At 44.3% G+C, this 25340-nt stretch overlaps 1 protein-coding gene and 1 long non-coding RNA gene across 4 annotated transcripts; one reads left to right on the top strand and one right to left on the bottom strand.

The window, feature by feature from the left end:
- Positions 1 to 878: 878 nt before the first annotated feature.
- On the bottom strand, positions 879 to 24012 carry LOC141543085 (uncharacterized). Of its 3 annotated transcripts, XM_074267938.1 has the most exons (19): positions 23860 to 24012; positions 22153 to 22280; positions 15960 to 16038; positions 15750 to 15866; positions 15140 to 15201; positions 14541 to 14684; positions 13966 to 14148; positions 12429 to 12531; positions 11109 to 11250; positions 9814 to 9997; positions 6944 to 7043; positions 5509 to 5627; positions 5058 to 5095; positions 4437 to 4549; positions 3994 to 4142; positions 3312 to 3406; positions 2241 to 2319; positions 1691 to 1799; positions 879 to 1347 (listed from the first exon to the last, which is right to left on the bottom strand). In XM_074267938.1, the coding sequence occupies exons 1-19, from the start codon at positions 23870 to 23872 to the stop codon at positions 1274 to 1276; spliced, it is 2031 nt and encodes a 676-aa protein (XP_074124039.1). In that variant the 5' UTR covers positions 23873 to 24012; the 3' UTR covers positions 879 to 1273. The 3 variants fall into 3 exon arrangements, with proteins under 3 accessions (XP_074124039.1, XP_074124037.1, XP_074124038.1); XM_074267936.1 differs by having other exon boundaries at positions 15750 to 16038; positions 23860 to 24001; XM_074267937.1 differs by having other exon boundaries at positions 879 to 1037; positions 15750 to 16038; positions 23860 to 24001.
- LOC141543087 (uncharacterized) lies at positions 13991 to 22764 on the top strand. Its single transcript, XR_012482325.1, has 2 exons — positions 13991 to 14130; positions 14810 to 22764. It is a non-coding gene; the product is annotated as an uncharacterized LOC141543087 (long non-coding RNA).
- Positions 24013 to 25340: the final 1328 nt, after the last annotated feature.

Below are 25340 nucleotides of genomic sequence, written 5' to 3'. Positions count from 1 at the left end.
GCAGTGTGGCAAAATCACACCTTATTGAGGCTCCGTTGCCTCCTCTATAGGAAGAAGTGAGTTAAATTAGATGCTAAGAATTGTCAGGGACTGATGATTCCACCTCTACATGCCTAATAGTGCAAAATGTGCTTTAGTAGATGATGGGGGTGGTCATGGGTATAGATATATTTGGAAAGCAAAAAACCAAGGATAGGGGTACACACAGCCCATGATCAGGTTACACAGCTCTGCTTTGTTCACATTTGAAGACACATCCTCCTCTACATGATCTGTACATGATCTGTTCTTATAAGCTAATATATTTGTCAAAACGCCTATCATCTGCCCAAACCATCAAAAATAGTGCTGCTTTTGGACACAGCTTTTTGATACTCTTGTCAAAGTTCTGCTTTCCATAAGCAGACTCAAATTTTAATTTTGTTTGTCCCTCTAGGAAAACATTAAATACCATCTCCAAGGACATTCAGATACCTCCTCCTTGTTTCCACTTAGGTAAAAGGAGTTTGCATTGACCCAGAAAACCAAGTGGTTTATCTTGTCTCTCTGAATAAGGAAATAATTTCCTTCTATCATTTTTCAGTGAGAAAGTGGCTTCACAACCAGTTCATATTAACAGAGCTCTTTTTTTTAAAGTAGTGTCCTCATTTGTAGGATTGATATCTAATCTTTACTGAATTAAGGATGTGTAGAAGAGAAGGGAATTCAGTATAATTGATCTCCTCCTTCCACTTTTCTATGCCTACTATTTTGACAGTTTATTCTCCTTAAAACACAGATGCAATAGTATGCAACAGTTACTCAAATAAAAGATACTGATAAAAGATACTGATTTTGTTAGGACTTGCTAGCAGCAGAGTTAACTGGTCAAAGATACCTTTTTCATCTTACATATTTTAATAGGGAAGGAGATAATACAGATTGAAACTGATACTTCTACCATGGTCTCTTTGTAGACTTATCCTTGTTATCCTTGGATGTGGCAGAAATGACCAAGGGAAAAGTGAGGTCTCATTAGCCAAGTCTCTTCTTTCCCACTTAAAAACAAAATGAAGGAGAATGAAGTTTTATAGTACAAAGTTTTAGTTCATTATAGTTCCCATAATATAAAAACAAGAGAGGAGAGGTATTAAGATTGGAGATAGATTTGGATTGACTTCTACTGGTTTCCCAGTGTAGTTCTGCATGTAACCTGGATGAGCCTTTCCACCTCAAAGGAAAGTATCCTGTCATCTCTAATGCAGCCACATGCTAAATCCAGTAGATGCATCTGTCAGCAGCCAGCAGGGGAAGGAGCAAAGAAATAGACAGCAAGAAGGAGAAAGTAGACCATTACCAGCACAGTACCTGAGGAGGGAGAGGGAAGGATACATTTGAGCTCATAGTTCAGCAACTTGAGAGCAGACTCAGAACTTTTAATAACTTTTGCTAATAGCCATTTCAGATCACTTTTTCTCTAAACTAGAGACTAGTTAAAAGCCTAGTTTTAAGTAGAACTACTTACCATATCTCTTCAATATTGCCTAATGCAAGAGCCCACCCTACCAGGTTACCTAGGATATCATACATCTTTTCTACCTGGAGTTTGAGCTAGCACCTAGAATTAAATGGGAAATTTAGAGTACTTGGAAAGAAGTTCTAATAGCCAGGCTATTTTCTTTTCCCCTTCCTCCTTTCCCTTCAAACCTACCTCGAAAATAGTCACACTTGCCATCCATGAAGATATAATTCATAAGAATGACACTGAACATGCTGGCATAGACATGGAGGTCACTGAAGAACAGCATGAATCCTGTTGGCTGAAGAGAGTAATGGGGTCATGAAATTTTGGCATGGAGGTTGGAAGGCTTTAGGACCTCAGGGAGTCCCTTTTTAAGTCATTTCAGCATTACATTGTGTCCTCATAGAACATGCTGTAATTTTGTAGGTGGGGAAATAAGCCAGCACATTGAGTTATTTGGCCTCTCCCAGTCTGAGAGGTCTTCAGTAATCCGGAGGGACACCTATGCCTTCTGATAGCCTCCTTGAGTGAACATGTATATCTGAAAAAGGCCAAGATAACTATAAAAGATAAGCAAGATTCGTATGAATGTCCATGGAAGGAAGTGTTCTGTCTCCTAGGGGAGGTCCATTGGATTCCTGAGAGCAGAAGACACCTTGAGAAAATGCTCTAGGTATCGTCTTAAATGTGAGGAAGTCATGATCCCCTGAAAATTATTTTCACTCTCACTATGACTTACATAGAAGATGGAAAACAGCACCAGGATGGGTATCTGCAGCATACAGACTTGAACTGCAATGCAGCTGCCGATCTCAATGCTACAAATAATGAAAAGGGAAGACTGATTATCAGTGGCAGAGGGATTGAGTTACCTGGAGAGTGGGTAGAGGATGAGGTGGTGAAAAAGGAAGCTGAACCCCAAATGCAAGTGCAGTCAGGCCCCACACAGCCTTAAGATTGGCCCCAGATTCTAGGCCCAGCGCCTCACCAAAGCATTCAAACTTAGATTTTCTAGCACTTCATTTACAGTATTAGACTAATCTTTTCCCAGCCCTTACTGCTACAAAGCTAACTTCTGCCTGAGGTGGAGATGGAGAACAGAGAGTACAATCTTTTATCTGCAAAATTAACAACTTGAGAGGGGCTTGCCCACTTGAAAAGAACAACTGTGGGAAACAGGATCCCATGCTTACCATGTTCTAGGGCTTACTTTTCCCTTTTCCCTGAAGACAGTATCTGCCTCCTGGGGGGATAGCTCAAACATTTCTTGAATTTCACCCAGGGTGGCAGCTATAACGCATTTCTTTCTGAAATAGTTGTGACCCCTTGGTGGTGATATCCCCAGAGTACTTGGAATCATAGTGCTAGGAAAGACTTTAGAAATGATCCATTCTAATGCTATTTTATATAAGGAAACAAACTGTTTAGACAGGTTAATTACCTTGCCCTAGGTGGCACAAGTAGGTAATGGAAGAGCAAGCATTAAAACCCAGATCCTTACTCATTAGTTCATACTTTCTACTATGACTTCCCTACTCTTTATCCAATTTATAATAAAGCTATTCTGGAGATATTTCCTACCACATTTCAGTTCCATTAACAAGGTTTTTTCCTGCTAACTTCAAGCTGAGAATTTAACTGTAGTGTTGCCAGTGTAGATCATTAGATCTCTAAGGAAGGATTAGGGAAGTATATTTTACAGGAAGCCTCCAAGAGAGTGTGGTTGGGGTGGGAAGCGGTCTGTCAACAGGAAGCTGGCACCACCTCCTGATTGTCCTATCCCTCCACCCCTATACAGATAACATCTCACCTGAGACTCAGGTGATTCTGTAAGGCAAACTGAATCCCATTGACAATCTCGGGCAATTCAGGCACCATGGCGAGCACAGTCACTCCTATAAAATACTGGGAGAACAACGAGAACATCACTTGGACCCCAACTTCTGCTAAGCCTCTATATCACTTCAAAAGGCACCAAAAAAAGAATTTTCCATCTAAGAAAACCCCTCTAAATAAGAGCCCAGCACAAGCATTGGAATTGGACCAACAAGTTGGGCTAACTTAGTCAGGGGCAGATTATTGCTGTAGTTCTCCTGGGCCAAGGCAGTGAGGCCCAGATGTTACCCATTTAGAACAGAGAAAACTGTGAGAGCCATTAAGATAGTTGAGGCAGTCCTAGGGGACAAGGTGGGAGGAGAAGGGGAAGCAGATGCCTAAGAACAGCTCTGGCTGAGCTTAGCAAGGGTGGGAATGTGATGGGAATTGTCCTCATGCAAGCCATTTTATGAGAGTGGACACTAAATAGGTGGAAGGCCCCTGAGTTGGTGAAATGAGTGGGCTGGGAGAGAGAAGGGAACCAAGGTCAGAGAGGAGCCCAAGTCAGGATTAGGAAGGGGTCTCTGCCTTAGCCCATTAGTTTTTTCTTAAGCCCTCTCCCCAACATTGGACACCTGAATGGGGCCCTGCCTCCAGTGGAGATGGTGACTACTCACCTGAGACACTGTGGAGCTCTTCAGAATGGGACTGATGTGCTCTGTGGCCAGGTCAGCACAGGCAGACATGCCGAAGGTAGACAGCAGCAGCAAGAGCAGCGCGCACCATCGTGGCCAGGCAATCACAGCACCGCAACGGGGCCTGGGCCCTGGCAGCCGGGGGGGGGGGGGGGGGGACGAAGGAGGGAAAAGTCAGAAGTGAGCCCCCGTTAAGGCTAAGTTAATGCCGCTTGGGGATGCTTTTATCCTGCCTTTGACTCTGTGTGCTGCTTCAAGATTGGGGGGGCATGGAGAACCCAACTCCTGCTTGAATAATTTGGTTCTAAGGGCCTAGGAGCCCCCTCAAGTTCTGCCCAGCCCCCATGGCTCTCCTTTCCTAACTGAGAAACTTGGTTAATTGCTGTGTAGGGAGGGGCAGGGCAGCCCAGAGGAAGGCCACTCACAGGGGCCACGGTTGCTGTGGAGAACGTAGCTAGGAGAGCGGGTCTTCAGGGTGAAGAGAAGGCCCACGAGGTAGGCAGCGGGGAGCAGAAGGCACACAGTGTACACCAAGGGCCTGCAACACAATGCCACCATGAAGGTGGATAAGGCCGTGGCCCCAGCCAGGGAGGGGACTGGTGGAGAATGTCCAGCCATGGCGTACATGGTGGGGGAGATGCAGTCATGCACTTCCTTTGCAATGAGTCACTTTTCAACTCTCAGAAGCCCTCCCTGTCCCACATGTGTGGACCACAAAGGATGAGGAGGAATGAGAGAGTCTCAGGTTAAAATGCCCTTCAGTTCCCCTCATTTCAAAAAGATCAAACTGAGGGATCAGGCCCAGAGAGGGAGAGAAGACAAATTCCATGGCAAGCTACAGAACTAGGATTCAAACCCAGTGCCTCTTCCACATACCAGGCAGCCACCTTGCACACTTAAGTTCGGGAAGGGGAAGGGAATTGCTCAAAGTAATAAGGCTAGCCCTTTCTAGGAAATCCCAAACATTTGGGAAGTGGGCAAAGTGGTCAGATCCTGGTTCTGAAGGATGCCCAGTGGTTCCCCTCAGGTCATAAGGTCCTACTCACTGGACATGATTGTAGTAGAGAGTTCCATTGTTCTCCATCTGAAAGGCATTAATTAGGTGGGCAGGGATTAGAAGCTATCCTATCACTTCCATGTTATGCCTTTTGTGCCTCCCCAGAATCCAAAACAAAAAAAAGTTCTAATTAAGTGATCATGGTATACTTGATTCTATGATTAAGGGAATAGAGGAGTTTTATATACTACTATTACTAGAAAGTCTCCTTTCTGCCAAGACTATTTGCCATGTGTGTGTGTATGTGCAAAAAAAAGGATACAGAAAGGACTTGTTAATCTAATATCTGATGAGTTTATTGACTTGTAAACCTCAGAAGAGGAGGTGGTATAATTAGGGGAGGATTCTGGGGCTAGCACACATTTAGAGTTAGGATTATATTTAGTACTTCATGAGGTTGCACTGGGCTGTCGTGGGGCAGAGCAAGGCATTCTACTTACCAAGTCAGGCTGGCAGCTGTGGCACAGATAGCTCCCCGAGGGGTCCTGGGTAATATTCTGGCACTCCCTGCAGATCAATCTTCCATAAACCTTGGAGAAAAGTGTGGGGGCAAAGACACCTGCCACAGCCAGGAAATTAGTGTCAGGTCCCATGGATACCTAGGATTCTGAGATCTCACTCATCTGGTCCTTATACTTGCTGACACTCAAGTCTTGGAGGTTCAGAACAGGTTCTCCATATATCTCCTGAGTCAAGCAAATGTGTCCCAAAGTCATGGTGGCCCTCCAGTTTGACAAACCGGCTACCTCCCAAAGGGCAAAGTGCTAAGCAAAAAGGGCTTAACACAAGACCTAGAATCTCAAGGAACGAAAACATTGTTTCTTAGGCTAAAAGTAAGGAATAAATAAAGGCAAGATGTAGGAATTGGGCTGGAGTTAAGGGAAACCTGCGATCTGAACCCATATGGATTGTCAGTTGCAGGCTTCCTTTCTGGGAAAATCTGAGCAGCCTTGGAGCTTCCTACACCAACAGGAGAGATGAGGGGGCAACAGTAGAAAGGACCTCCAAACATGCAATAAAAAGCCCCGGATTTGGGTCTCTTCTGTCCCATTTCAGCTATCGGACTCTTTAAGTGTCACCACCTTTGGACTTCACCTTCCTCATCTGTAAAAGGGGGAGTGCCTGGAGAGCTGGACAAGAGGCCTTCTTAAACTTTGCCCACTCACAAGCCTTTTTTGTCCCCAAACTGTGCATATAGATATATAAAATAGATGTACACATCAAACATTAGCTGATTGATAAGTCGTAATTTTGTGACCCTCCACATTCAGTTGTGAGATACCATATGGGGTCGTGAACTACATTTTTAAAAAGTTGGAGACTAGACTTGTGAAGTTCTTCCTAGCTCCTAGATTCTTCCCTTAGTCACCATTAAATTAGGAGAAAGTGGAATCAGAACAGGGAGAACACAGGCAGGTTTTACTTTACAAGCTCTTTGAAAAAGATTTCTTCAGCTTTGCTGTAAATGCAAATGTAAATGTATCTTCTTTTTTTTTTCAGTTATTTTTCAGTCATGTCTGACTCTGTTACCCCAATGGGGCGTTTTCTTGGCAAAGGTATTAGAGAGGGTTGGCCATTTCTCCAGTTCATTTTACAAATAAAGAAGGTAAGGCAAAAGGGGTGAAGTGACTTGCCCAGGTCACACAGCTAGGAAGTGTCTGAGGCTGGGTTTGAACTCAGGAAAGTGAATCTTCTTGACTCCAGGCCTAGTGCTCTATATCCCCTGCACATCCTAGCTGTCCCAAAGCACCCTCCACCTTGATCGAATGTTTCTTGCCCCTACTTCCAATCTGGAGTGCTGGTACATTGTTACCTGAATCAGGTAAGTGCATCCCAACACTGCCACCTTGGGCCCACCCCATACCTCTGGCTTACCTCCCACAGAGAGGAAGAGCAGGGCAGAACTGACCCCTGCTGACTGGTGGTTAAGCTTCTGTTCAGGGTGGTACATTCCCCCAATCACCATGCAGAGACCCTGGAAACAATGGGATCATCAGATCAGAGTTTAGGTTAGAAGGGGCTTGAAGGATTTTTTCATCCAACCCAGTTTTCTCACTTCAGAAGAAAGCCTAAGGCCCAAGGGCACACATAGGTCTAAGGAGCAGAAGTGGCTTTTGAACTTTGATCCACTGATTTGAAATCTTAGGCTCTTTCCCACTAGAAAAGTTTTTATTCAAATGTTTTCTCTCCCTTCTCTACCTCCTTTCCTCCTTGCTATGGACTATCTTGCTGTACAAAAGGAGAAAAGTTCCAGGGGGCCTTTCCTTCTCCCTCCTCCAACACAGTAAATTGGCAAGCACTAAGTTAAGCATCTGTTCTGTCCAAGTAGCAACCGAGGTCTAGAGTGCACTTCTTTGCCTGCTGATGGACTGGACTTCACGGTATCCTCATTGTCTAGCATGGAGCCCCACATGTAGGTGCCTATCACTTATTGGATATCTATTCTAAGATGTCAGGTATTCCTGTTTTAGCACTAAAAAGGTTAATAGCATAGGAGTATCTCCTCTAAAGCAATTACAGGTGGAAAATTCATTAATCCAATTCTGGATTATGGATGGAAATGGAGGGCTAACTCAGCTGGAATCAAGTGAAACATTTCTTACTCTGTGACAGGGACTGGACTATCCCTATCTTACAGTCTTTGGTAGGACACAGTATATTGTGATATTTTGATAAGTAAAAAGATGCTTTGAGGAGGAGAGCAAACAGCCCCACCTTGGGGCTCACACAAGTGTAATGGACAATACTACATAAAATATATTAGAGAAATAGAAAACAAAAAACTCTTGGTACTTTATCAGTCCAAGCTTCTGAATGCAAGGATTCCTATCCCCACACTTTATACACACTTAACAAAAATGTCTACTGTGGTTTAGAGAACTGATTCCATGGAAGTGAGTCTGATCTTTGGAGACAGAATGTATTAAGAAGATAGGATTACAAAAGAAAGAACTTGTCATGCTGCTGTGTTAATTTAGTCAGCTGTGTTAACAAATGCAACTTTTAGCACCTGCCATTTCACTTACCTCTTTAAAAATGTCATGCACAAAATATGAATTTCTTCAAATCAGAGAAAGCTTGACCTCTTCCGTCACTTCTGGGAACACTGCTAGTGAGATTTTTAATATGAATGGTTACCAGAAGAGGATTCCAAATTTTAGAAAAGGTCTCATGGCAACCTTCCTTTAAATCAATGAATAAAACATTGTGCAGTTTCTGGGAATATAAATAGCAAAGACATACAATATATACTCTAAATTCATCCTTTTTGTGTCCAAGATCTCCTTCCTTTGGTAGTCTGGGGATGCCTTATAGAACTCAGAACCATGCTTTTTTAAATATATAAAACAGTACATAGGATTACAAAAAGGACTAGTAAATAAAATATCAAGAAAAAGCTCACAGACCAAGTTCAGAACCCCACTGGCTCTCAAGTTTTCCATTTCTGTGGAGTTCTCTCCTGAAGCAAAAGACCCATGTAGACTATCTCTTTTCACCAGTGAATTGAACAGAAATGTCCTGGGTTACCAGGATTACTGAGACCTCCAGTCAGACCTTGGGATGGGGGGTGGGGGTGGGGTGGGAAGGTAGGCCAGATAGGGAGCCATCCACCTTAAGCTTGCAGAGGTGCAGTAAGGCAGGTGCCCTTTTAAAATACGATCTTTTCATGTTTGCACATGACAAAAAAAATAGATGGTCACAGACAGTGGGGAAACTCTGGGTGAGATATAAGACCCTTCAGCCCAGAGGTAACCTCCTGACAATGTCTGGTTCGACTCCCATCTCCCTTAAAGGCTCTCAGCCTCTCTGAAAAGTCAGAGGGGCCTGTCTGTGACAACCTTTGTGGAGACTGAGGCAGAGTGATACCAGGTGGCAAACTATATACAATAGCAAGTTGTTTATGTGGTCCCACGTGCACAGTGTTGGTTTTGTTACATTATAAAAAGGGGAAAGCCCTTGAAATAGACTATTTTTCCACCATCCTCAGGAGTCCTGTCTCATCACTTCTTCTCTAGGAAGGTATATTTTAATCACCCTGGTTTAGGGGCTCTAGAAAGTAGGACACAACAACAAGTTGTTAGTTTTAAAGACTTTGAGGAGGACCAAGGGGAGAGCAGACATGGCTGCCTGTTGCCTTTCATAGGAGAAGAGTGAAAGTGAGTTCTGTGGGGCCCTGGGGGCCAGAGGAAGAAAGAGGGAGCTTTAGAATTCAAAGCTCTGAATGTTCAGACTGGGGCGAGCAGGGGGCCTTCCTTTTCTTAGGACACCCTGTGACACTTTGCACTCTGGAGGGGCTGTTTTCTGAAGGCATGAAAAACCTGCTGGTTTTAATGAGAGGCTTCTGGGTCTAGGGAAGGAGGGCTGACTTGGGGATTAGAGGACCAGGCTCTCCATCCTGTGTGTCCTGCTTATTAACTGTGAGACCATAGATAGGCCCAAAGCCTACCTGGGCCTCGGCTCCCTCATGGGAAAAATAAAGCAGGTGGATGCTAGGTCTGCTCAGGACTTGTGCAGCTCCAGAAATAGTAGGCCATGGGCCTGTTATGGAGGTGGGATATGGAGAAGGGAGGGAGGACTGAAAAAGGAGAAGCCGCAATTAGTCTCAGATTTGGAGACCTTCCCGGGGCCATGGAAACGTTTGCCTAGCCAAATGAGAACTCCTGACCTGATCTATGCTCTTCCCAGGCTCCTTAAGCCCTCCATACCTAGTTTGAAGAGCAAGGAAACATCTTAGCTGGACTCACCGGGACAAGAAGGATGCAGCCCAGCACAGTCCCCATCAGAGCAGACTTCACCACCTCCTCATAGCATCTGTTCCCCTCCTGGGCCCCCTTCATCAGGGCAGTGATATAAAGTGTCAGTTCAATGATGGAGCCAAATGTGGCATTCACTACAGCGCCCACGGCAAAAGAGCTCTGAGCTGAAATGCTGGGAATCAAGACAAAAATGGGGCTGAAGGCTGCTGTCCCTTGTCACCTCGCCCGGGACTGCCCAGAAACTCCATAGCACAGAAACTGGGCACAGGCCACAGAGCTCAGAACGGTCAGTGCTGAGAAGATGGCTGTGCTGGAGTCACTGCAAGATACTTGGATATTTCTGGGTCACTTAATGTTCATCAAAGGATGTGTCTCCAAGTTGAGGAGGATCACAGATATGAACTAATCCTTGCCAGTGCACAAATTGCTACAATACCTCAAATAAGTCATTCAGCCTCAATTTGGGCACTGTACTAAAGTAGAATAATGGCTCACTCTGGAGTCAGAGAACCTGGATTCAGATCCCACACTACCTGCGTAATCTTGGGCAAATCACTCAACCCTCACAGGCCTCAGTTTCCTCATCTGCAAAAAGAGGGGCCTGGCCTAGACTGGCTCCAGAGCTAGGATCCTGTGACCTGCAGCCACAGAACTTGTTACTAACTGGGAAGCCGGCTCTATTTGAAACCAGTAGCTTTTGAGCTGCTCTGTCAATAACAATTGCTTACTGTTAAGGTATGCCCAGCCCTTTCCCGAGGCTCATAACAAGATAAAAAAAATCAATAAACAATTAACTTCCTCTTTAAAATGAAAGGGAAAAAAAAAACTGACTTAGCTGAGATCACATAGATACTGAGGTGGAATCCAAATCCACATCCCCTGACCCCAAGGCCACTCAGGATGCATAGAGGAAGCCAGAGCAGTTGTGGCTGTGGAGGCATTTTAGTCCTGGCTCTCCGGGACCCATTTGGAGTTTTCTTGGCAAAGATATTGTGGTTTCTTTCTCCAGCTCGTTTTACAAATGGGGAAACCGAGGCAGGCAGGGTAAAGTGGCGTGCTTTAGGTCACACAGCTAGTAGTGTCTGAGGCCAGAGTGGGTCCTGGATAAGTCTTCCTGCCTCCAGGCCTGGTGCCTGATGCCCACAACAGAGCTAGGTCCCTAGATCTCTGGGTTCTAGGCCTAGCACTTCCCACCATCCTGGCGCCTCTGGCGGTCTGGATGCAAAAAAGCAGGGAGACCCAAGCAGCTGCTGAGACCCTCACTCAGGGTCTCAGGTGAGTACCTGGCGATGGCTGTGCCTGTGAAGTAAGAGAGCAGCATGATGGACAGGAGGGAGAGGCTGAACTTGGCCAGAGAGCTTGTGTACTGGTTCTGGCTGTCCATGTAGCCCAAGATCAGGGTCATGAGTACCAGCGGCAGGAGGTCTGAGACAGCAGTTAAGGAAGAGGACTCCCTTCCCGAGTCTCTAAGCAGAACCCCCCACAGAACCAGCCGAGTTATTCACAGGGGGTCGGGGCCCTGCCTCTGGCTCCATCCATCACCAGCAGCAGTTGGCCTTCTGTCCCCACCTCCCCATACTTCACTCTTCCCCAGCGGCCACTGCCCTGCATTTCTGTAAGGGGCCCAGCGTTTGCTCTAACCTCCGACACCTGTGCTGGAGATGTGAACCCCGTCCCCCCCCATTTCAGGATTATCTTCTTTGCCAAATTCCATCAGTGCAAGCCACGCTGCTTGCTTATTTTTGCCAGAGGCCAATTGCAAAACTTATATAGCACAGGGGTTGTTCAAGGTCACAGTTAAAGTGACCTTCTCATGATATTATTCAGCGTTTTCAGAGGTAATTAGCTCCATAAAGGGAGTCAGCAACTCAAGACTAACATGATGCTTCAGAAGTACCTGGGGCAGAGATTATAAAATGTACCCATGCATTCAGGAATTTACCTTGAATGAATGGGTTACATTTCTGGCAAGAGACCTGCTCCTCCACAGGTTAGAATTTTCTCATGGGTTATCAGAATCCGATACTTGCTGGCATTCTGCCCTCGACTGTTCTTGAACTAGCCCTCCTAAAGGCTTGTCTGAACTTGGGGAAGCTTAAAGAAGGTTCTAGCACCCACTCGTGATCACCCAGCACTGATGTGCAGCTGCAACGCTTCTTGTGTTCACCGAGAGGTGTGAGGCTGCTGCATTAACGATGGATATGCTTTCAGGAAGGTGCAGCCCTGAAGCTGCCCTGTCCTCATGGCTTTGTGGGGCACAGCAGCCCTTGTTAATTCTCAAACAGGATGTGCCTTTATTGACAGCAAAACAGTAGGAAGCCTCTTTCCCGCGCCCTCCAGGCTCTCCCCTTCATCTCAGACTATTGTCCCAGACTACCCAACCCTGGGCTAACTCTCCCAGAAGCGGATTCTGTTCCTGGCAGGCCCGGGCAGGCCCAGGAGAGCTCCACTGCCAAAAGCTTGCTCCTTCCTGCTTGGGGCTGAGCCTTCGTCCTTCCTTTTCCTCGGCCCAGATTCAGTCGATCCATTCCCACTATTCCCAGCCACAGGCCTGCTATGGACGAATGGCCTTTGTGGAGGCCTTTGAGAGGGCAAAAGGATACTGAGGGCAAAGACGTGCACACCGGCCAAGGTGTACTTGTAGTAACAGGAGCTAGCTGCACGGTGGCAGCGCAGGAGTGTGGCAGCATCCCTGGGTGCCTCTGGCTAAAGCAGGGGTAGGAAGCAGGATGGCAGAAGACTTTCAGAAGGGCAAGTTTCTTCTGAAGGACTATTTACATCAAACCCATTTTTTATGACATCCCATCTCTTCTGTCCCCCCTACAGTCCTCTGGAATACAGAGAGTTGGTTATGTGGGCTCTGGTCTTGGACCCTTCCCTGGTTCATTGAACACCAGAGGACATACCTTCCCTATTCTTACCCCATGTTTCCTTTTGCACAGAGAGCCCTGGAAAGAGGGAGGGAATAGGAATGCAGAGGAAAGTCAGTATTAAAGCTGTACTTTCCTGTGGTCCAAAAAAGCAACATTAGTATTGTGAGGGTGACAGAAGTGGGCAGAAGCTGGACTTGGGTTGCCTGGAGCTTTGGGATTTGACTACCATTTTCTACTTTTTAACTGTTCTATGAAAATATTCTTTGAGATCCATTAAAATATTTGAGCTTTAAGTCCCAAAGATCTGACAGGATCTTAAACTAAGAGGAGGCTTCTGGGGGAAAGAGTTTCCAGGTATATGTCATTGTCCACTAATGAGCTGCAGGGCTCTAGCTAAATCACTTTAACCTCCCTCTCTAGGCACTGATTTCCATTCATCTGTAAAATGGGGACTGGATCTACAAAGCCCCTTCCAACTCTTACTGCCTTTATCCTAGGATCCCTACTACCAGGGCTTGGGTTGGGAAGGAGAAAGACTAATAGAAGATTAATAACAATTGAAACTCGAACTTTCCTCTTCCTTCAACAAGATGCAAGTTCAGATCCTGGCTCTATTTGATTTTAGCTCAGCGTCAGCCGAAAGTAGAAGGAAGGAAGAGGGAAGGCTAGAGACCACAAGGAAAACTCATATTGCACACTTCAGACTCTACAAACTGATTTTCTCAGTTTCCAAGGTTTCCTTAACTACTCTGTAAGGTAGATAAGGCAGATAGATACCCATTTTTACAAATCAGGAAACTGAGCCTCACAAAAACTGACCAATATCGTACAATTGGAAAATAGTAGAATAGGTGAATAGATGACTGGACTTGGATTGCTATGGATGAATGGCCTTTGTGGAGGCCTCTGAGAGGACAAAAGGATACTGAGGGCAAAGACGTGCATACCAGCCATTCCTGGATTCAAGTACTGGCTCTGCTGCTTATTGTGAGCTTGGGAGAGACACGAATTTTCTCTGGAACTTCAGTTTTCTCATCTATAAAATTTATGATTCTTAGAGAAGGAATGTGAATCAAGATTTTTCTGATTTCTAATTGATTGTCTTTCCCTCCTTCCTGTCTTACTTTAAGGACTGAATGATGTGGTCTGAGCGGATGTTCCTCATTTGCCTATACCCCAACCTGCCCATGGACACTGGTCCCAAGTCCATGAGAGCTATGAGAGGTCACTCACTCCGGCACCTCCTCCTCCATCAAAGACCCCTCACCTTTATTGTCTGCACATGCACCTGCTCTGGGTCTGCTAGGAGGATTCTGGCCACCATTCTGGCATTCATCTTTGCAATTGGAATAATGAACACTAGGAGCCAGGAAAAGCAGCAGATGAGGCTGTGGATGACGACGAGCACAGGGTAGCCCAGGAAAAGCCAGATGTAAGTGCTGACTCGGTACTAGCAAGAGAAGACCAAGGAGGAAATGACCCTTTCGTGCTATTCTGTCCCATGCCAACAACTTACACAGGGGACCCTGAAGCTCTTTGATTCTGTCCTCCCGGAGAAGGGTTTTCATGAAGGAAAAAAGAAAAGAGTCTAAGTCACTGCTTTTTGAAACAGCTTATAGTAGTTAGGTATCTTATTCTGTTAATATTTACTCTGCTTCCATTTTGTGATTGATGGAAAAAATTGGAGACAGTAAAAGAGACTAACTCAATACAAAAACACACAGCTCAAAAAATATGTTAATGTTAGTATGAAAGGCACAGGAGGAGATCTCTGATCTCTGCACCTCAAATATCAGGGATGAAAAAAGAAGGGAAGGGGGAGTGTAAGAAGAACAGGATTACCCAGTGACTATATTTTGGGTGGTTTGAGTATGCTTTCTGTGTCCTGAGTGGCCCATCAAGGTGGCTGAGAAGTGGGGTGGTCTCTGGTTCGAAGAAGTAGTCACAGTCACCAGCATCCTTGCACAGCCTAAGGGAGAAATGTTCCTGGAAGAAGGAAGTCAGGAGGAATATAAAAGCAAAAAACAGGAGGCCAAGAGCACTTCTGAGTACAGCCAAAGTACATGGAAATGATTTTTCTGATTTCTAATTGATTGTCCTTCCCTCCACAGCTCACTTACCACTGACCTTTAGAAAGAAGCAGTGTCTGTGTATGGGAGAGTATTTATATGCCTACAAGGAACAAGGCCCCATGGCCTTCGTGTGTGCAGGTGCAAACCCTCAAGACAAAATCATGGAGAAGGAATCAGAAACCCTTACATAGTCCCACTGGGGGAAGGAGGGAGGTATGTTTTGCTTACAAAGACTAATTTTCTAAACATCTTTGTCTCCTAAGGTAGGATTTTTCTCTGTCTCACTCCTTTCCCCTCTGTCCCCTCACTCTTCCCCAAACCACTCTGTTGCCTGCGTCTCCCTATGTCCACCTCCCTTCGCTTCTGTACCTTCTGGATCACTTTATCAAATGGCCAGAGCAAATATCCAGCGAGATGCCAGCATAGTTTCCCTGTAGGGGAAAGGACCCAATGAGTTCTGAAAAGGCCTTCCTTTCCAGAAGATGGACAGAGAAAGGTATTTGAACTAAGGCTGTATGGCTGCTTCTCATGGTATTGGGAAGGAGCTCTTGTTCAAGTAGGGGTATGGGTTCAGGTTCAGGTATGGGTTACATCAGATGACCTCTGAGGCTCTGTGAAATCACCCCAGAAATAGATACCATGGGAATAAGCATGGATGGTCCCCGAGAATTCTATCATGGGCCTGGGTCTCCTATAGTCAGTCTGTTGTTTCATTCTGGAAATGAAAAGTGACTCCTACGGAGGGCTTTCAAGTTTGTGAAACAGCACACAACAGTCTTGTATAGGAGGATGGGGTAGATGGTACCATCATTTCCACTTTACAGGCAAGAAAATGGAGGCTCTGAGGGAAATGATAACAAGTTAAGGGAATTTAACCCCAGGCTCCCGACCCAATCCATCCCACTCTCCATGCACTAAATTACTGCAAAGATGACCAAGTCTGAATCCAGAGGTGACCCAACCCTGTGGGAAGACCAACCATAGGAAGTGGCCAGGATGGTGAGGAACATCAGCCCAGACAGGAGGAGGTAGACCAGGGAGAGCCACCAGCCAAAGAGCAGCACGTAGAAGACATTCCCCCAGATCACCGTGGAGCCTGAGGACAAACTGCCCCATGAGTCCCCATGGCCGAGGAAGCCTCCCACCCCCTTATTTTGGTGCCCCTGGCTCCCCCCAAGGGAAGGCTTACCAGGGGGCTTGGTGATAATCTCAGAGGGGTCCGACCAGGGCCAAGCAGTCACATGACTCTTCCATTTCTTGAAACCAAACTTTCAGGCATAAAAATAGTAGGAGAGAAGGTGTACAGAGCCCCCTCCCAAACCCAGGCTCTTCCAGTTTTGCTCAATCCCTTTTTAGGAAAGGGAGGCAATAATAATATATAAAGGCGTAGAGCTAAGTCACATCGGAGCAAAACCCCACCTGGGGCTTGGGACCACTTTAACCACTTTTAACATTTTTTTTTCTTATTTATTTTAAACTATGTTATCTTTTTTTTTTTTTTTTTTTTTAAAGTGAAGAGATTAGCTTACTAAGGAATCTGCTCCTATTGATAACAAATGCAGTTTTCTGGTTTTTAAATAGTATTTTATCTTTTCCGTAAAAAAAAAAAAAAAAAAAAAAATACAAGTAAAGACAAATTTTAACATTCATTTGAAAATTTCAAGCTTTGGATTTTCACCCCTCTACCATCCCCTTCCTGAAATGGTAAGCAGTTGGATATAAAAACAATTCCCCCCTCCCAGAAGTACAATCTGGTTAAATGAACGTGGATTGAAGACCACCTGCTAGAGAAGGGGTCTCAGCAAAAAAGACAATACCAGTACCTTACGAAAGAGCACACTGATGGAGGTGGCTGCGAGGATGTTGCCTTGGTGGTGGCTGGACTTGTACAATTGGCTTGCGGACCCATAAATCACAGATCCCGTTTCCTCCCCAAGGTAACTAACTGTTCAGCCTCTTCAGTCCCAGAAAATCAATAAGCAAAGGTATACTAAGCCCCCGCTCTGCGTCAGGCGCAGGTCCTGGGAGACAAAGTACAGCATGGAGCAGCGTCTGTGCTCAAGACATGAGCATAGGGATGCAAGCAAGGCAGTGGGGAAGCCGGGGAAGACTTCACGTGGAGGAGGTGGGAGGCCCCCGAAGTTGGGTTGTGAAGGAAAAGCAGCAGTTCCAGTGGTGATGGAGGGAGTACATCCCAAACACAGGAGACAAATCAGGCAAAAGCAAGCCTGCAATCTGGCGTGGCTGGTGCCAGTGCTGAGAGGGCCAGGCCTGGAGTCGGCAAGCTGCATTCTCCCCAGTCCAAACCCAGCCTCAGACACTTACAAGCCGGATGTCCCTGGCCAAATCACTTCAACCTGTCTGCCTCACTTTCCCCATCTGTCAAATGAGCTGGAGAAGGAAATGATGAGCCGCTTTCTTTGACAAGAATACCTCACAAAAGGTACATGAAGAGTCAGCGATGACTGGAACCTCATGGAAGTTGAAGTGGTCACCAAGGGAAAGTTTAGAGTGAAGAGGGTCCAGAACAGGGCTTTGAGGTACACCTGTGGTTACAGGGCACAAGGAGGGACAGCAGCCCTGCCAAGGAGACTCTGAAAGAATGATTGGGGAGGAGAAGCCCAAAAGGAAGACATTATACCCAGGAAATCAGAAATGTCCTGAAGCCGGGCCTGTGTTGGGAAGGGGGACTGAGAAAAGATCAGTAGGAAGTCCAGAGACAGGTTTCCAAGGGCTGAGAAGAGAGAGAAGTTGAGGCCCACAGCATTGTTGTAGAGTTTGGCTGGAATAAGAGGAAAGAAATGAGGGGAACAGTGTGAGGGGAGGGGTCCTTGTATGGCTGGGGCATAAGCTTACTGGCAGTGATGAAGGGACCTGTAGGGATGACTGCCTGTAGCTGGCACTGTGCTGAGCACTTCCCAATTAGTGTTTCCTCGGCTCCTCAGGACCTTCCGGGAGGGAGGTACTGTTGTTGTCATTTTACAGATGAGGAAACTCAGGCAGACTAAGTGACTTGCCCAAGACTACACAGTCTCTGAGTCAGGACACTAGAGAGAGATTAGACACAGAAGGATAAAGGGAGGGATGGACAGACAAGGAAGATAAGTAGTGATTATTGGGGCGATCTGCTGGAGAAGATGGGACCAAGGACTGTAGGTAGGGTGTAACCTTGGGGAGAAGTGCCATCTCTTCAACAGAGATGGAGTTTTAAAAATCAAAGAATAAGGGATGGATGCTATAACGGGGGGAAAAAGCAACTCATGACAACTTATTTCCTTAGTAAGGTGTGAGATTAGATCCTTAGATAAAAGAATGGGAATTTGGGGATGAGGTGATTTGGGAAGCTAGAGGAAAGTAGACAGTATGGAAGAAAGGTAATTGGGGGAGTGGGGCTGGAGGCTAGGGAAGGGGGCAATCTTGGGTAAAAGGTGGACCCAGAACTGAATTTTGAGGGAAACTAAGGATTTTCTAAAGAAGTGAAATACATTCCCGGCATGGGGGACAGTCTGCAAATGCAGGGGCAGCAGTCGTTTCCCTACCTACTGCCCTTCAATTAGGAAGGTTATGCTGTCAGATTTCTGTCCTTTGCTGTTTCTTCCCTAGGGGAGGAAGACCCAGACTTCCTTTCTGAGCTAACTCAGCTCAGATGCAGTTTCTGCCACAGCTTGATTTGTACATTCAAAACTCATCCAAAAGAGCACACAGAGCTGCTACCGGTGCTGAAGCCCAAAGGAGGCAGGAAGAGTTTCTCCTACCGGCAACTGCAAACATTCAGAGAGCCCGTTAATGCTTATAGGCCATTTTATAGTCATCTCTTTTGAGCTACACATGAAGCTTCTAGGGGGAAAAAAATTAGAGGGGACAGGGCTATAGTTCTCGGTAAGCAGCTAAATGTCATAGGACTTAGAAAGCGGGACCTGACATCACTTAGTCCCGAGTTTAAGTCTACCCTTATACATTTACTGTGTAGTTCTGTACACGTTATGTCATTTCTCTGTGCCCCAGTTTCCTTCTCTGTAAAATGAGGTATTAAGATCTACCTACAAATATATTTAAATTGATTGTCCATGTATAACCTATATCAGATTGCTTGCTGCCTTGGGGAGAGGAGAGGGAAAGGAAGGAAGGGAAGGAGAAAAAAATTTGAGACGCAATATCTTAGAAAAATAAATGTTGATATCCTCAGAATAATACATCATGACCAAGTAGGATTTATATCAGGAATACAGAGCTGGTCCAATATTAGGAAAATTTATTAGCATAATTGACTAATAACCAAACTAACAAAAATCATATGATTAGATGCAGATATAATAGATAGATGCAGAAAAAACATTTGACAAAATCTAACAACCATTCCTATTAACACCAGAGAGTATAGGAATAAATGGAATTTTCCTTAAAATGATCAGTAGCATCTATTTAAAGCCATCAGCAAACATCAGATGTAATGGGGACAAACTAGAACCATTCCTAATAAAACCAGGGGTTCTGAAATAAACTTGCCTATTATCACCATTACTATTATTGAATGAAATTGAATTGAATTGAATATTGAAAGAAATGTTAACTTTGGCAATAAGAGAAGAACAACAGATTAAAGTAATCAAATGATCACTCTTTGCAGATGATATGATGCGTAAAGAATCCTAGAGAATCAACTAAAAAACTACTAGAAACTATTTACAACTTTAGCAAAACTGCAGGATACAAAATAAATCCACATAAATCATCATTTGAATATATTACCAACAAAGTCCAGCAGCAAGAACTACAAAGAGAAATTCCATTTGAAATAACTGTAGATAATATAAAATATTTGGGACCTGCCAAAGCAAAGTCAGAAACTATATGAACACAACTACAAAACACTTTTCACACAAATAAATCTCTTAGAAAAATATCAAGTGCTCATGGGTAGGTTAAGCTAATATAATAATAATGACAATATGACCTAAATTAATCTACTTATTCAGTGCCAGACCTATCAAACTCCTGAGAAATTACTTCACAGAGCTAGAAAAAATAATAACAAAATTCATCTGGTAGAATAAAAGGTCAAGAATTTTAAGGGAATTAAGGTAGTCAACTCGATTACCAGACCTAAAACCATATTAAAAATCAGCGGTCATCAAAACCCTTTGGTATTGGCTAAGAAAAAGAGTAGTTAATCAGTGGCATAGATTAGGTTCACAGGACAAAATAATCAATGATTATAATCTAGTGTTTGACAAAGCCAAAGACCCTAGCTTTTGGGGTAAAAATTTACAATTGGACAAAAACTGCTGAAAATTGGAAATTAGTATGGCAGAAACTAGGCATTGACCCACATCTAACACCATATACCAAGATGAGATCAAAATGGATTCATGATTTAGACATAGCGATATTATAGCAAATTAGAAGAACAAAGGATAATTAACTTCTTAATCTGTGGAATAAGAAGGAATTTGTGGACAAAGAAGAACTGGAGATCATTATTGAATGCAAAACGGATAATTTTGCTTATATTAAGTTAAGTTTTATTTGTACAAAACCAATGCAGACAAGATTAGAAGAGAAGCAATAAACTGGGAAATTTTTTTTACATTCAAAGGTTCTGATAAAGGCCTCATTTCTGAAATATATAGAGAATTGACTCAAATTTATAAGAATTCAAGCCATTTTCCAATTGATAAGTGGTCAAAGGATATGAACAGACACTTTTTAGATGAAGGAACTGAAACCATTTAAAGTCATGAAAAGGTGCTCTAAATCACTATTGATCAGAGAAATGCAATTTAATTAATTTATTTGCTGAGACAATTGGGGAATAAGTGACTTGGCCAGAATCACACAGGCAGTGAATCTGAGCTCAAATTTGAATTCAGGTCCTCCTGACTTCAGGGCTGGTATTCTATTTGTTGCGCCACCTAGCTGGCCTGGGAAATGCAAATTAAGACAAACTCTGAGGTACCAACATATACCTTTCAGATTGGCTAAAATGACAGGAAAAGATATTGATTAATGTTTGAAGGGGTGTGGGAAAACTGGGACACATGCATTGTTGGTGAAGTAATGAATTCTGTTCTAGAAAGTAATTTGGAACTATGCTCAAAAGGTTATCAAACTGTCTATACCCTTTGATCCAGTGTCTCTACTGGGCTTATATCTCAAAGAGATCTTAAAAGAGGGAAAGAGACTCACAAGTGAAAATGTTTGTGGCAGCCATTTTTATAGTGGCTAAAAATTGGAAATTGAGTGGGTGCCCACTAGTTGGAGAATGGTTGAATAAATTATGGTATATGAATGTTATGGAATATTATTGTTCTGTAAGAAATGATGAGGAGGATGATTTCAGAGAGGTCTGGAGAGACTTATATGAACTGATGCTAAGTGAAATGAGCAGAACCAGAACATTGGACATGGCAACAAGATTATACAATGATCTTCTCTGGTGAACATGGCTCTTTTCAACAATAAGATGATTCAGGCCAGTTCCAATGGTCTTGTGATGGAAGAGAACCCATCCATAGCCAGACAGAGGACTGTGGGACATAAATGTGGATCAGGACTTAGCATTTTCACCTTTTCGTTGTTGTTTGCTTGTTTTTTCCCCCTTTCTTTTTTTTTCCTTTTTGATTTCATTTTTCTTGTACAGCATGATAAATATGAAATACATATAGAAGAACTGCCCATGTTTAACATATATTGCATTACTTGCTGTCTAGAGGAGGGGGTAGGGGGAAAGGAGGAAGAAAAAACTTGTTAACAGGATTTTGCAAGGGTAAATGTTGGAAATTCTCTTTGCATGTATTTTCAAAATTAATTTTTTTAAAAACAAATATTTTAAACGATCGTTACATGTAATTGGAAAAATTAGATACTATTTAAAAAAAGGGGGGGGGGAGAGGAACTTATCTTCCAGGATTGTGAGGGTCAAATGGGAACACATTTAAAATACTCTGCAGACTTTAAAGCACTATGTAAAAGTTACTATAATTACCCTAGCCTCGGAGGTGTTTACTTACTAGATTTGACATAAGAGAATAATTTGGGGAGAAGGGAGGGATGACTTTTGCCTCCTCTCCCTTCCTCAACAAGCAAGAACTCCGAATAGACACTGCTGCTGTCTGGCAGGCAAGAATCATCTGAAATTCCACCCAGAGCTGGTGGAGAATACACACAGCCCGCGTCCAGAAGAAGGAGAGTGCTCTCTGCAGGAGGCGAGGGGGAGGAGTCTCACCCGTCCCAGGTCACCATGAGCTTCAGCTGCAGGTGAGGCGGGAGATTCTGGGCTGTGCTGCCAACCAGCAGGAGACGGGAGCCCCGCGAGCTTCCCAGTTAGAGGATGGGGAAACACCGCCGCCGGGTCCTCAGCACCAAGGGCCGGGGAGACTCACCTTGTAGTTACCGGATAACGAGTCGGCCTCTACCCCGTGCTCTGCCAGGATGCTCGTTTTGACCAGGCGGCTGACCCACGCCCGGCTCTGGTCCCACGGGTGACGGAGGCAGCCGGGTGTGGACGGCTCTGTGAAGGACAAGGGTGTGAAAGGCACCAGCCAGCTTCCGGTCCGGCCCTCCTAGCTGCTCCGCCTTCCCGGACCAGGCTCTAAGGACCGGCGTCCCAGGCGGGCATGGCGCGCGTGGGCGTCCCGAGAAGCTCTCCGGCAGGGTGCGAACCGCCGGGGTTCAAGCAGAGCGAGCGGGGACTGGGAATGGACTGCCCCTTCTCCTGCCTTGTGAGGTCATCGCGAGAATTCTTTGTGCTGCCCACTCTACTGCCGGCTCTGAAGCCCCTTACCCACTGCGCGGATACTCCGCCAAGGGGAAAGACCGTTTCATTTATGTCTTTGTATGCCCGGTGCTTAACCCCGCACCCGGGAAGTAATTAATAGCTTCCATAGAGACCACCACTGGGACCGGCTTCTTTACTACTCAGAATATGAAAAGCTTTGCAATTGCTTTTTTTTTTCTCCTCCCCATCACTAAATAAATGTTTGTTGGCCGATTTAGCTTGCCAGCCTTCTCCTTCTTTACACTACGCGGGTATTAAGCACCTACTGTGTACCAGGCACTACAGGAACAATCTGAGCACACGGAATATTATTCCTTCTATACTTCTATACTTCCATTCAGAGAATTGCACCGTGAAAGGGTCCTCAGGGGCCATCTAACCGGGGTTGCACAATGGAGAAGGCACCTGACCCGGAGTCCACAGAAATAGCTGCAGATATATGTCAGGTCTGTAACCCTGGACAAGCCACTGTTACACCCCTCCTCAAGCCCTCCCCCCCTCCCCTCTCCCCCTCCCCTGTCTCGTGAAGTGCTACTAATATAATACCTAAGAATTTTCTATAAGATATGTCCAGATAAATTCCAGTTAGGAAGGTCCATTAGGAATACTGAGATAAGACTCTGTCTCTGGTTTCCCTCCAATAAACCAAGCCGATCAGACCAAAGCTGGGATTGTAGAGCCCATTTAGTCCTTCTTTGTAAAATAAGGAAACTGAGGCCCATAGCAGAAAGTTTAGGTAAGTTGCCCAAGGCTCTCATTAAATAGCAGAATTTGAATACTGGTCCTCCCCAACTCCATATCCAGCCTCCTTCCCATTGCTGCAAGGCCAAAAATGTCAGCCCTATCAGATGAACTTATGTTCAGCTCTTGAGATTTTTTTATTCTTGTTTTCCTCTCCCACTCCGCACCCCATTTCTATTATTAAGTTATTTCACAATTGATTTGGATCTTGCCTGGTAGGAAAAAAGAATGAAGACCTGGTCAGTGTAACTGTTAATCAGCAGTCCCAATGACAAGATGGAGAAATAGACTGAAACCAGAAAGAACCATGAGGTTTGGGAATTTTTTTTAAAAAAGTAACCATCTCAAGCTAATTATAATAAATATAATTTTTTTCTTTTTCTTCATGTTCATAAAGCATACCCACAAATACATAGAGTCAGCAGAACAAACCTACCCTTTGGCCATGTTGGAATGCAATTCTGGCTACTATTGAGAGATTATCCATTAATTTTGCTTTATTAAGGAAAAACCCTAATTTTTTTTTGCAAAGGATTCCATTTTTCTTAAGTTTAATCAGGAAAAAAATTACCTTCATGCATCATTCCCTCAGAATTCTTGGTTTCATAGACAGGGAACTGGATCGGGAGTCAGGAGATGAGGAGCTCTTCTCCCAACTCTGTCACTAACTGTGGCCTTCGCAAACTATTTACCCTTTCTGGGCCTATTTCTTCACTTGTAGAATGTGAGGTTTGGACTGGGTGAGCTCTCAGGGCCTTTTCTCAAAAACATTCTATATGTTCTACAGTTCTTTCTATGAGGTCATCTTGGGGGTGGAGAGGAAGAAATCAAACATTTATTCTATGGCCATGGATCTTGAATTGGCTGCTTGTTATTATAGTGTCCAGCTAGTGGTGGTACATATGATGAACTGAATTATTGAATTAAATGGAAAATTAAGCAATTAAAATTATCTGAGTTTGTATTATTTGCCATTCCACAGATTATAAATTCCTTGAAGGCAATAACTGTGCCTTATACACCTTTGCATATTCAATCAGTTAACAAAAAAAGGGAGAGGAAGCAATTAAGTGATATTACAAACTAAGGAACAGGAAGAATCCTAGAGTTACATGGGTATCATTGTGATCACATTGCAAAATTCCATGTGATTCAGTTACAAAACATTTTCCACACAAATAAAGTTAGATCTAAATAAACAATTGGAAGAATTATTAAATGCTAATGTATAGGTTGAGCTAATATAATTAAAAATGACAATTCTACCTAAATTAATCTACTTAATCAGTACTATATATGGAAGAAAAAAAGGTCAAGAATTTCAGGGGAATTAATGAAAAAAAATGCAAATAAAAGTGGCCTAGCTGTACCAAACCTAAAACAATATTATAAAGTAGCAGTCATCAAAACCATTTGGCTAATTGCTTAGGGAACTCACTGAGAGAGAGTACAGAGGCCCCCTTGACCTTTGGTGCACAAGACGTTTTCTGCCACATTGCAGAACGCCCTTGTTGAGCTAGGAGCAATAATGTGTGACATGGGACTGGGTTCAGCCTGAGGGTCACAGTGTAATTGCTTGTGAGCAGGGATGCCTGAACTGAGCTTCTCACCTGTGAGTGGGTTGCTACATGGCTGGATTGGATCTCCTCCCATTGGCAGATGCCATGCATATGCAAAGCCCATGAGCTGCTTCTCTGAATGATGACTGAGATTGCCGACTGTTCACTGGCTGAAAACGTTTGCAAAAATGTATTATCAGCAAGGCTGTATAGCATAATAAACTGGAGCTCTTTTTATACTCTATGAGTCTCCCTTCTCATTCATCTGGCCTCTGAGATCAAAGGGCTCATATGTTTTGAGCTCTTAAGACAGCCTAGCAATTGGCACCCAAGAAGAGTGACTTGACACAAAAAGTGCTAGAGCGATCACTGCATGGTCAAGACAACCTCCAAGAGGACTCCAGAGGGAGAACCTGCTGAGGTCAGGCATAGGGCAGCTCAGACAGTTAAGTAACTTAATAGGGCAGAAAATAGGCACTCTACTACCTTCAGA

Source organism: Sminthopsis crassicaudata, chromosome 5, assembly GCF_048593235.1.
Source record: "Sminthopsis crassicaudata isolate SCR6 chromosome 5, ASM4859323v1, whole genome shotgun sequence".
Lineage (NCBI taxonomy): Eukaryota > Metazoa > Chordata > Mammalia > Dasyuromorphia > Dasyuridae > Sminthopsis > Sminthopsis crassicaudata.
The sequence above is the reverse complement of the archived record's forward strand: the minus strand, read 5'-3'. Positions and strand labels throughout refer to the sequence as shown.